At 39.5% G+C, this 13,013-nt stretch overlaps 1 protein-coding gene across 1 annotated transcript in view; it reads right to left on the bottom strand.

Annotated features, from left to right (window-relative positions):
• Positions 1-8,836, bottom strand: part of galnt2 (UDP-N-acetyl-alpha-D-galactosamine:polypeptide N-acetylgalactosaminyltransferase 2) — a 41,225-nt gene extending 32,389 nt beyond the window's left edge. Inside the window, exon 1 of the mRNA XM_028990001.1 lies at positions 8,535-8,836. Within this exon, the coding sequence (XP_028845834.1) occupies positions 8,535-8,630 (96 nt within the window). The 5' untranslated portion in view covers positions 8,631-8,836. The remainder of the gene's footprint in view (positions 1-8,534) is intronic.
• Between the last annotated feature and the right edge of the window lie 4,177 nt (positions 8,837-13,013).

Below are 13,013 nucleotides of genomic sequence, written 5' to 3' on the forward strand. Positions count from 1 at the left end.
AGGATACATTTGAATGCAATGTCATGTCAAGCCAAATAAGTGACCTACAAGCTAGGCAGTCAAAATACTGGGTTGTGACCAATGAGCTATACAATAGTATATGCAGTCTGCAGACACAGAAATATGACAAATGGAGCCTGCCAAGCTCTTGGATACAGAGATTTTTATATTGTAATACACTTAAATACAAATGTGTAGAAAATATCAGTAATAATAACATGCAGGGCACTTTAAATAGAATTATCTGCCATCAGACCTGGTTAATTTTATTCCAATCCATAATTTGTATGATTTGGTAGTCAACTATGTATTTCATAAGAATATTTAATTCATTCATAACTAGGATGTCTTATTTTTGTGTTCCCTTTGCTGACCTTTGCTTAAGTGACAGGTCTTGGACTCTTAATTTTCTTAGATTTAAATAAGATCAGTAGTTTATGTTGTTCAAAATAAGATGAGGTCCACAAGCATTTTAATGCCATGATTTCAATTTATTTTCTGTTTGAAAAATTACACAGCTGATTTATTATCAAGACAAAGAAACTGGAAGTAAATTAGATTTTTCCCAACAAGAGCTATGGAAAATAATATAGAAATGCATTCAATTCCAAATAAATGTGGCCATTTTATTTTCCAAGTTTCCGAAAACTTTTTCCCCCCCAATTTTCTCCCACTTTAGTGTGTGCCCATTTTATACATTTGTCTGAATATTTTTGTTCTAACTTATCTTGTTCTTGACTTATCTATGCACGATGCGAGTCAGGCACTTGTGTAAGGTCAGGATTACACTAAATATTTACATAGATACATATACAGATACATATTTATGTTATTTTTTGTGATGCTTTTACCTTCTGCTTCTGTCCATTTTCTGCCGTGACAAGTGCAATTTCCCACTTGTGGGACAAATAAAGGTTTATCTTATCTTATCTTATCATAGAGAACAAGAATAAAGATCAAGGAATGATCTTTGTCGTACTTTCCATGCTGTTGGTGTGTTGTTAAACAGTTTTTACAAAATGGAATAAATGTGAAAATAAAGGAAAACCGAATCTTTATGATTTTACACATTCAAGCATGAAATGCAAAAAAAAATAAATTACTTCATTACAAAAGAGGGTTAACCCTAGGTGAAAGTGCACAGGGCAGATTAATCAAATTTCATCTCATATAAAAAAAGAATTATCAATTAAAAAAAAATTGTTTGGCTGCATGAACAAGTAAGCTCCCTTTCAAGCTCATGACTTGTGAACAATGCGCTGCACCATTTTCACAGAAAATAGAGGCTTCACCACTTCACAAAAGAACCACAGTGGCATCACATCAGTTGACCCTGTCCTTTTTACAAACTCTGTGTCAGAAAAGGAGCCAAAATGTAACTAACTTGTAAAATGAATGCAGATTCCTCGCTTTAACTGCATTGAATCAGAATCACAATACAAGCAATATATCATTATTGTCCACAGTGGAGAGGAGTTGGGACCAAACAGCTGAAAATGGAAAACTTGTAGACTGATTCTGGATTAAATTACCAGCAAAATGAGTGAGATGTAAGTGCTTTCACAGTCACTTGTCATTTTGGATAGAGGCGCCAGTATCTCCTAAGAGCGAGACTGTTCCAATTTTCATGCTCCTTGTCTCATAAATCACAATGATTTAAGATGCTTGTTCAAACCAGAACCACTGAGACGTGAGCAACATTCATCCCAAATTATTCACCATCAACTTCTGATAGAAGAAGAGATTAAATGAACAGAGTCAGGAAACATCCAATCAGTGTGTAACATGGTCATGCATCAAAAGACCAGGCTAGGAAAGGAGGTGGGCTCTATTTCTGGTGCACTCTGATAAATCCCATTCTCACTTCTCAGACTGCCAATCAAGAGCAATCATCAGTAAAAGGAACAACAGAATATCATATTTATAAAATATGAATCTGTATCTAATACTCTCTAGAAATTAAAATTAAGTATCAATTACAATTAAGTAGAAAAAGCATGTTTTAAAAACTACAATTTAGCAAGGAATATGGCAAAAACACACACACACACACACACACACACACAATTTATTCAAGTCTAACCAGAAAAATGAAGATATGGCTCAAGAGAAACAGGAGTAGAGGAAATCACTGAAGACCAGATGCATGTCCTCCTTGACATTGGGCAAATTGTAATGACGTTCATTAGGCATGATTACTGCTCAACAGCTTGCAATAAATTGTTGGCAACAAGTAGAAGTGGCCAGAAAATCTGCTCCAACAGGCTTACTGTAATGATAAGGAACAAGTGAGTGACACTGAAGAAGAGATCATGGGCAGAACCAGCTGGGTGATGGAAGCTTCAGATCACGCTCATCACCAACTGTTAACACCTTACTAGGGCTGGGCAGAATATCTGCAACAGTAGTCTGTTTAGTACAGTCAGATTACAAAGAATTAGCGGAAGGAAAGAACATAAAACATGGATGTCAAAATAAAAAGGAGTTGGTGCCAAAGATAAATTCAACGTCAGTCATTTGGGAGCATTTTGGATTCAGCAGAGAGGATGTGTCACAGAGCAAGGTAATTTGCAAGACTTGTGGAATGATTGTTCCACTGAAACGGAGCAATACTACAAATCTGTTAAACACTTAAAACAGCGTCATAAAAACTGCATGATCAATGCATGTTGACAAAGTCCATCGAAACAAACAAAAGCACACAGAAACAGCCCGAACAGACTGAACAAGTACCCATTGTTCAAGCATTTGCAAGCGCCGTGCCTTATGAGAACCCTAACTGCACAAAGAAATTATCGATGCAATCATATCACCTATCATATATGCAAAGACATAGTCAGTAAAGATGGCTTCCGAAGACTAATACAAACACTTGACAAAAGATACCATCTTGCACTCATTTCACACGATCTGCTATTCCCGAAATGTATGAGAAATGTAAGGCGGGCGTTGACCACGTGCTCAAGCGGGTGAAATACTTCACCACGACCACAGATATGTGGTCCAGCAGAACGATGGAGCAGTACATTTAACGGTCCACTATATTAATGACAACTTTGTTTGCAAACAGCATTCTTCCCAGAAGATCACACTGGAGAAAATATATCTGAAGGTTTAAAAGAAGCTTTAGCATCATGGGGACTTTGTGAAGAGCAACAAGTGTCTATCACCACAGACAATGGAACTAATATAGTGTAGGCTGTCACTTTGAACAACTGGACACGACTGCAGTGCTTCGGACACAGGCTGCATTTGGCAATTGGTAAATTAGATTGTATTATACATTTATTATACTTTACATTAAGTATAATTTATATTAGGACACTTAATGTAGGGCATACTTTTTTATTAAGAAACAAATTGCGCAAAGATGTTTAAAATGTATTAGAATGTTTTGTAATAGTATTTTCAACTTTTACCATAGTTGGTACCATAAGTCTGAAGGAAACAGACTGTCCTCAGAAAATTTTTGACGTCATTTTCTTTTTATTTCGCATGTAATGCCTGATAAAGCAGCCGAGCGTTGCTTTGTTCATGTCAGTACAGCTATTCATGTTAGTTCATGGTGCATTAACTAATATTAACAATGACAACGTATGATTTTAATAAATGCTAAAATCAACATGAACTAACATTATTAGTATTGCTCAATGTCAGTTCGTTTTAGCTAATGTATTAACTTCTTGTTAACAAATAGCACTGTTACTCAATAGTTCTATAGTTAAATGAATGAAATACACATTTTCATCATGGTTTGCAATTTTTATTTTTTAGAAAATGCAATTAAAGATGAACCTCGCATTTCCCAAGCCAATGGCTTGTGCAAAAAGCCAAAGCCCAGGAGGAACTCCAACTTCCCACACATGCCCTCATAACATCATGCCCAACAAGATGGGGCTCAATCCAACAAATGATAGAAAGGGTTTTGGAGCAACAGAGGGAATTGTCCCAGGTCCCTTTAGCGGACCATAAACAAGACACCTAGTGCCCCAATATTCGTTCAACAAATTGCAATATGATTATTTTGTCCATATTGCACAGCCCTACTTTAAACCCAAGTGCTCGTCACCTAATTTCATATCTGTTAGCCCTACATGATAACAAACTGGCAACATAATGCGGTAATGACTGCAGCAAATAACAAATTGATAGAAAAATCACTTTATCCAGCAATGTACCACCGCAAATATTTGATAAATCCCAGGTTTAATATTGAGAGCAAGCAGTATATTTTAACTAAATTAAGTACTGTATTCAAATTGTTCTATTTGACAGGAAAGATTAACAAAAGGTATGTCCATAATGGCCATAATTCTGAGCCCATATTGAATCTATATTGGATAGATATTGCTCTTTAAAGTCATAATACAGCAAACATTTAAAAATGGTACAGAATCCCCTTCTGAGTTCTGTATGAAACATTACAACAGACTTTTTGAAAATACAATACAATTATTATTAACAATACAAACATGTATAAAAATACATTGGATGTGTGGCCATATCTGCATTTATGAAAAGAAAAACCAAAACAAGGAAACACTAGTAGAGAAAGTGAGACAACGCCATCTCCCATCCTTCTCACACGCCAATCCTTCAGCCATGAATCCACCCCAGCTGCTTCCAACCTGCCTACTTGGTTAGCTCCTGCTGCTTTGGTGGGTTAGTGTTTGACTCGTGGTGCATGTTCAATCAAAGATAATTCGAAAATGGTTTTAATTTAAAGCCTTGAGCTGCTACTACTACATAATTTCTGTTGTAAGAATTCTGAACAGCATTAAGAATTCTGTTCCATACCACATGGGCTCCGTGAAAAGGCTAAGGAAGGAATAAGAGTACAGGATACAAATACAAAACCGGAAGCCTGAATGGACAATTGAGCTTAATTGATTTATGAAAAACAGATAATAACTTTGGAAAGACCAGCTCGTATGACTGTGCTCTATAAAAGGTGGAGCAGAATCTGGAACCCCAAGACCGTTTAATCAGCAACATTCTCACAATCTTTCATTAATATAATGATGCACCACAGGGAGCAATCATGCCAAATGTGTCTAATTAAAAATACATGAGCATGATTTCTTCCCCCTCTGGTCAGAAAGCTGACTGTATGTGAGCAGTGATCCTGTTTATGAAGGGAAAAGCTACTCTTCACAGTTGTTTTGGGGAATACACAAATGGTGGGCTGACATATCATGTTGCACATTACATAATTTTTTTTTTTCTCCCCATGCAAGGTACATTCAGCAGTTTATTATGCCCTAGGATCCTTCCATGGGCATCAGCAGCATATGGTTTAAGTGTAAAAAGTATCTTATTCCTAGAAGAAAGGTCAAGATTAAGACCGATTAAAAACATTTTTGTACCAACTCAGTATCAAGATGGACCTTTTCCAATTTGTCAGCATTCACACCAGATGTAGAAACATGTCTGTAAAATGACCTAGTGCTGCTTTTTTTTGGTTTTTGCTTCACCACCAAGATCATAATTTCAACAGCCTGGATAGTTCAGGAACACTTAGCAGGTACACAAGAATGTACACAGTACACTGTATCAGCAGGATAACTATATAAAAAAACTATAAAAACGAGCAGCCAGTGTAGGGTGTTCAAAATTAAACTTATTTTTCAAAAGCAGTTTGGAAGTTAAATGCCTTTAGACTTTGGATCAGTGAACAGATATAAAAACTAACCACTATTTCGACTATGTCGAAATGAATCGTATAGTCAGTGCATTGCAATGCAGATGTGGAGAATTCTGCATCAATGCTGTGCAGAACATAAATTATAGCGCTGCTCCGGGTAGGAGTTTGTGGCATATGTGGCTTCAGGTTGTAATGGGCTTGCAGTGGAGGAAGTATGCAGAGAAAGGAGGCCCATTGGGAAGAAAGAGAATCTCACGCCGCTGCTGGGGTTTCCATCACACTCATTTTTATGTAATGAAAAATGAAATAATAAAGGGACCACAGGAGTTTGGACCAGTCTGCTTGGTTCCTCTGCTTTGTGGAGAGTAGATCTGCATCAGGACCAGGGCAGACGCCTAACTCCGCCCACAGCATAGTGCCATGTGCAAACTCTAACCATATATACTTGCGACTGTTAAAAGGTAAGCTTGGACTGAACACTGACTTTTCTGCTCTTTGTAGCAAATCAAAGAGTCTACACAGGTGTACGAGACCTTCACTCTTGTATTTAAAAACTTGTATTTCTACATTGTGACATTTTATGGGCTGCATCGCGGTGCATTGATAGAGGCATTGATAAACGTAAGCAAACTGTGAGGCCAGTGAAGGTTCTCACCTCTACTCACAACTGAAATTAACTCATAAGGAACAGGGCAAATGTGTCCATTTATGTAATATACAAGTATTTGACAACACTGTGTTATAAAAAAAAAAAAAAAAAAGCTGTAATTTATGTATTCTAGAAGTCGGTGCTCGTCATTTCTGAGACTCGCTGCTATGTTCGAAATATAGCACCTGAATGAAGAAGCAGAGAGAAGCCCACCACTAACACAGAGGACAGGGTTTCAATCCTCACAAAGAATATTCTATATTATCCTCAGGGCTTTGTGGAACTTAAATCAGCAAACCGTCAACCCCTGTAACCCTGTCCTTTTTACAAACTCTAGTTTCTGGTGACAGTTTAAGCCAATTACAGGGCAACTTGGACGACCTGATGCCAGAAACACTCATTAACCTTCAACAGAATAGCATACTATGGGCACCAGAACAAAACACCCAGACAGGGAATATGGCGGAGGAAGTAAAAAAAACGTCGTCCCGATTCCCATAGCAAAACTTATTTCTACAGTCGTTGTTGGAGACAAATTTACTAGCACCAAATAACTTTGGTTTGCCAAATAACAGGTTTGCAGTGTTCTGTATATTTGAGTGTAAAACAGTCATCACCGCCTATTGGTCTGACACCTACTACACTTGTCTCATTTACAAGGACACTTCTGGACCAATCAAATCTTTGCAGTAGCCAGGATTTGTTCAATAAACATTAGGGATTAGTAGAATACAGATATATATCTGTTGATATGCAACATTAAATTTTATCCAAATTAAATAACTTCACTGATCCCAAAGAAAACTGCTTGTCTGAAATAATACCTTCAACATTTCATCCATCAAAGTTCTAGCAGGCTAGGCAGCGGTGGCCTAATGGTTAAGGAAGCGGCCCTGTAATCAGAAGGTTGCAGGTTCGAACATCGGGGTTAAAAGGACACATTTTGTTGTGGGCACCGTGTGCTGTGCTGCAGTGTATCACAATCACTTCACTTTCACTGATCATTAAATATCTATACAAGACTTACAGAATAGAATGATGCCAAACTGGGGTCAGAGCAAAGAACAGTACTGCTCTCGGACTGAATCTTGGTGTCCTTTCATTTAACTTATTTCAGCAGTAGTCACGATAAAGCTAATAAGTCAATCCATCCACAAAACACATTATGCAACTTACTCTAGATTTTTGCCCCTTTTATACACTGTATATTACATTTAGCACATATACAGTTTTTCATTTCTGAAAAAATAAATAGAAATTAATTGTATTTTATTGCTCCAAAGTGTTATTTGATGGGAATGACTAGCATAGAAGTGTAGTAGGAGACCAGGACATTGGCTGGCTAAATCTCAATTCATGACAGCACCTTCATTCACTGGACGCCCAACTACTGACAAAGTCCCGGGCAGTGGGTCTCAACACAAACCTGCAGGTCAGCTGCTCAGACCTGATATTAAAATGACATCAACGGTCATCAATTGTCTTCTCAGTGTCACCCGAGAAACAGACACACAGCCAAGGAAAAACCCTGTCTGCTGGTGGCAAACCCCATTTACTACCATTGTGTCTCTGAGTAGGACATTTAACCCTACGTGTCTCCGGGGGGACAGTCCCTCTAACTACTGACTGTCTTATAAATGCCGTAAACTTTATCATGAAGAGGAAATGACGCACATTTGGTGTCAAACTTCGATGTAGGATCTATAAAAAGAAAAGTCTGCGCTTAGAGGGCAAAAAGGCAAACGCATGAATGTTTACTTACTACAGAAATATCTACAGCAAAGTACCTTAACTCACAGATGGTTAAAATAAAATGCTGGCTCTTTTTCATCGTCCAAAGGAAACAGCGAATATTATGTGTGTCGATATCTTGCCGAAGGAAGAATCTCCTTGTCCTGAACGAAGGGACATCCAGAGCAACAGAAACGCACATCCTGAACATACCTCTCAATTTACGTGGTTTTAGTAAAACATTTAGAAGGCGCCATGTGTGGAGCGATGATCTCTCCACCCGGTTTTAGCTTAGCACGGAGCTATAGCTGACCAGCCTCCATTCAATCACGGCGGAAGCGAGCAGAGTCAAGCCGCTGGGGGTGCTCGCAGCTCGGCGTGATCACCTTCGCATTACCGCCGCGGTGCTCCCTTCAGTCGAATTATTCACAGCGGATCGAACGATCCGGCGAGCTCCATTTTCAAACCTCACTGGAGAATCGGGGACAAATAAAAAGCGCCCAGTCTAACCTTTCGGCTCAGCGCTGCTCCCGAGTAGAAATAATAGGCGATCCCGAGCACCCAGAGCAGAGCGAAGCACAGCAGGATCCTCGACTTCCTCCGCATGGCAGCAAACCGGCCGCTTGAAGAAACGACAGAACAATTTGTCGAGGCCGGCGGCTCCGGTCGCTTTATCGGCGCCTCTTGATGTCCGAGCTTGTGGCGGGCAGAGACGCTGAAGAAAGAAGCTGGCGGCGTCGGCAGCCGCTTGGGCAGAAGGACCAGGAAACAGCCAACATCACAGGGTTAGAGGGGAAAGGGGAACACATTTTAATCCAATCACGCTCCACAGAGACACCACAGGAGGAGGAGGAGGTGGAGGACGGCCTACCCCGTAACTAACACAAGAAGCCTTGTTCCCCAGGCCCTAAGCGGGATCAGAGCAGATGCAATTTACAACTGTTTCAATGCAATGTTTTTTAAAGAAATATTGCATATTAGCTCATTTGAAACCAGAATGGTGTTGGTATAATTAGTCTTAGTTTGGTGGTTTTTAATTACTACAGTGGCGTGTTCTCTCTTGTAAAGCGTGTGGACAGAAGCACATTCTGACAATTCATCCTAATAATAATTATATCCCAATAACATGTCTAAAGGGTTAAAAAAAAGTCCATATACATGCACACATATATGTGCACTGTGGAAATGTTTTAGGCCAGTGTGCTATAAACTAAGCATGCTTTTAAAAATGAAAGTATTAATTGTTTATTTTTATAAATTAACTAAGACAAATCTAAATCAAATCAACATTTGGTGTCTCTACTATTTGCTTTTAAATCAGCATCAAGTCTTCCAGGTACATCTGCACACAGTTTTTGGTGGGGCAGTGGTGGCCTAGCGGTTAAGGAAGCGGCCCCGTAATCAGAAGATTGCCGGTTCGAATCCCGATCTGCCAAGGTGCCACTGAGCAAAGCACCGTCCCCACACACTGCTCCCCGGGCACCTGTCATGGTGCCCACTGCTCACTCAGGGTGATGGGTTAAATGCAGAGGACAAATTTCACCGTGTGCTGTGTATCACATGTGACAATTACTTCACTTTTAAAGGTTATTCCAAACTTCTGGGAGAACTTACCAGATATTTTGTACCTGTAAGCTTCCTCAGATCCTTTTGTGTTCTCGTGTGATCCCAGACTTGATGATGAGAACAGTGGTCTGGTTGGGGGGAACAGTTTTAACCACATTTGCTGTACTGTATGTTTTGGGTCATTGTCCTGCTGCAGAATAAATTTGGGGCCAATCATACACCTACATGAATGGCACCTATTAGAATTCTTAGAAATTAGAAGTGGCTTTGCTAACCAATTCTGTCATGACTTAAACACAGGGTTGATTTATCATGTAGCTCATAATCTCATGCAGAATGCACATAATAGAGAGGATGTGAGTAAAAGTGGATTGCTTAATTTTTAAATCCCCTGTCATGGGCCTCATGCAGTATACCCACTGTTACCCAGCATTCCCCTTTAAAACATTCCCTCTTAATCAAAAATCGAAGAGAATGCCCATTCAGTCTGAATTAAAAAGTCCAGCTGTTTGAAGGGCAGTATTTAGAGACAGTATTTGCAGGATAGATGAACAATCACTTTAAAGTATTGTGACTTGAATTTCACTTCAAAATACAAAAACAACTTAAGCAATAAAAACAAATACATAAATAAAAGAATAAACAAATAAACATTTAAATAATACCATAATACTATAATAAAGACATGTCCTTTAGAACAAACACACACATACACACATACATTTTTGCGTCGTCCTGCCATGGCTGCTCATCCATTAAGTGACGCCATGCATTCATGGTTGTTTGAATGATGAACCTGGAATGACTTATCGACAATACCAGCTTTTATATGTTAAAATTGATGCCACAATTTGTCTCTTGGTATTGGCCCCAATATAAGGCACACCTGTACACAATGAGACCATTGCATGGAAAACACAAAATATCACCCCAATACAATTACCTCCCTATCAGAAAAAATGTCCGAAGTGAACTGGCCCATTTCACTGCGTGATGTGCATCACAATCGCTTCACTTTACTTTTATGTATGACATAAATATCCCACAATTTCCCTAACTCATTGTAAGTAGTATACCCATCCTCCAACCCAAGGATCACCCCAATGTAAATGAATAGACACAACCAGGAAAAATTGTGAGATAATGAGCTTGGATTGACAATATTATCACACCTTTACACTGTGAGACTTTAGCCCAGAGGTTGTAAGCAGGTTCACCAAGGACCTCATCTTCACTTTCCACATATATGGGAATATAATGGGTGAATTAGAGTACACAAAGATGCTGAAGACCTTCAGGCTGCAATATTATTTGTTTTTCATTGAAATGTCCATATTCATCATAAATCTATGTGCCCAGGTCAATTGTAAAGTGAAAAATGTTTTGGCCAGGAAGGTATTAGTTTCTATTTTTACACATCCTATTTTACCCTTATCAAGTGCATTTTCACTGGCCCAGAGTTCTTAAGAGCTGAAGATTTTCTTTGTAAGAATGCCATGAATCATTTACATTTACAGCATTTATCAGACGCCCTTATCCAGAGCGACTTACAATCAGTAGTTACAGGGACAGTCTCCCTGGAGCAATTTAGGGTTAAGTGTCTTGCTCAGGGACACAATGGTAGTAAGTGGGATTCGAACCCGGGTCTTCTGGTTCATAGGCGAGTGTGTTACCCACTAGGCTACTACTAGAATCAATCCAATGCACAGTTCTCATGTGAAAATTTCAGTGAAAACAGTGTTGAGCCAGACATGTAACACTTACCATTTAATAGATGGTAATAGATCAGAGATCATCACCGTATACAGATTTAAAACGTTTTTCTTCTGAAACACATTTCCTGGCTTTAAGCCTCGCTGAACTATACCACCTACAGATGCAATAGGGGTATTGCAGCCTGCTGAGCAGTATTTAAGGTTGAACTGACTTATTCGAACCCGGGTCTTCTGGTTCATAGGCGAGTGTGTTACCCACTAGGCTACTACTAGAATCAATCCAATGCACAGTTCTCATGTGAAAATTTCAGTGAAAACAGTGTTGAGCCAGACATGTAACACTTACCATTTAATAGATGGTAATAGATCAGAGATCATCACCGTATACAGATTTAAAACGTTTTTCTTCTGAAACACATTTCCTGGCTTTAAGCCTCGCTGAACTATACCACCTACAGATGCAATAGGGGTATTGCAGCCTGCTGAGCAGTATTTAAGGTTGAACTGACTATTCAAATAAGGGGCTTCTTCAGCGTTGTGTTTTTGGTTGTGTATTATGGTTATTAGATGCTGCTCCAACCAGTCAGAGAATCTCATGCCGCTCCCTGAAGCAGCAGGCGCACCTCGCAAAATGGGGAATAGAGATCATGTAAGGGCAGCATGGGTGCATTTATTTACAGTGAAGCCATATAAAAGTAAGCAAAGAGACATTCACCACAAACAAACACACAATATGGAGGCCTAACATGGGGATAGGTAAATATACCACTATAACCACATATTTCAGTCGCACAATGCCACCGTCTGCCGCTGCTTCTGTTTGTTCTCTCAGAGACACAGAATCAACCGGACAGACTACTGGCAGACGCCAGTGAAGAGACCAGCAGATAAATCCTGGTTCCCGACAACTGCTAAATGAGGATTTAGCATGAAATGAACCAGAGAGTCACCACAGCACCACCATAACTAAAGCTTCAGGGATTTTCAAATGGACCAGTAGCATCATAATGGACACGTTATGTACACCATGACACTGGACTACACTTTGGGCTTCTCCACCTCTACAACTGTAGGACTTTTTCTCGTATTGGATAAATCATCACCTACCCTGCCCTGACACCACTTGCAGGCTCACTCCATCCTGGAAGGGGGTCCATTTACATTTACGGCATTTATCAGACGCCCTTATACAGAGCGACTTACAATCAGTAGTTACAGGGGACAGTCCCCCTGGAGCAAGTTAGGGTTAAGTGTCTTACTCAGGGACACAATGGTAGTAAGTGGGATTTGAACCTGGGTCTTCTGGTTCACAGGCGAGCGTCTTAACCACTTGGCTACTACCACCCTCTCTGTACCACTCCTTCCTAAGGTTTCTTCCTTTTTTTTCCTCTCTCTCTCCTAGAGTTTATTTGTGTGGAGTTTTTCCCTTGTGTACAGAAGGGTCAAGTGTGGGGGGTGTCAACTGTACGGCCTGTCAAAGTCCATTGAGACATACTATATATTGGGCTATATAAGAAATAAATGTATTAGACAAACTAGAGACAAACACATGTGGAAGCCTACGTTCCAACCAGGATGTAATAATGGTACATGGCAAGTTCCAAGTAACAACATTCACCTAATGGCAAACAAAAAAAAAAGCGAGCAGAGTTGGTACTTTACAGTAGCAATGGGGAAACCCAACCGCATCATAATAAAAGGGGACAAA

Source organism: Denticeps clupeoides, chromosome 8 (genome assembly GCF_900700375.1).
Source record: "Denticeps clupeoides chromosome 8, fDenClu1.1, whole genome shotgun sequence".
NCBI lineage: Eukaryota > Metazoa > Chordata > Actinopteri > Clupeiformes > Denticipitidae > Denticeps > Denticeps clupeoides.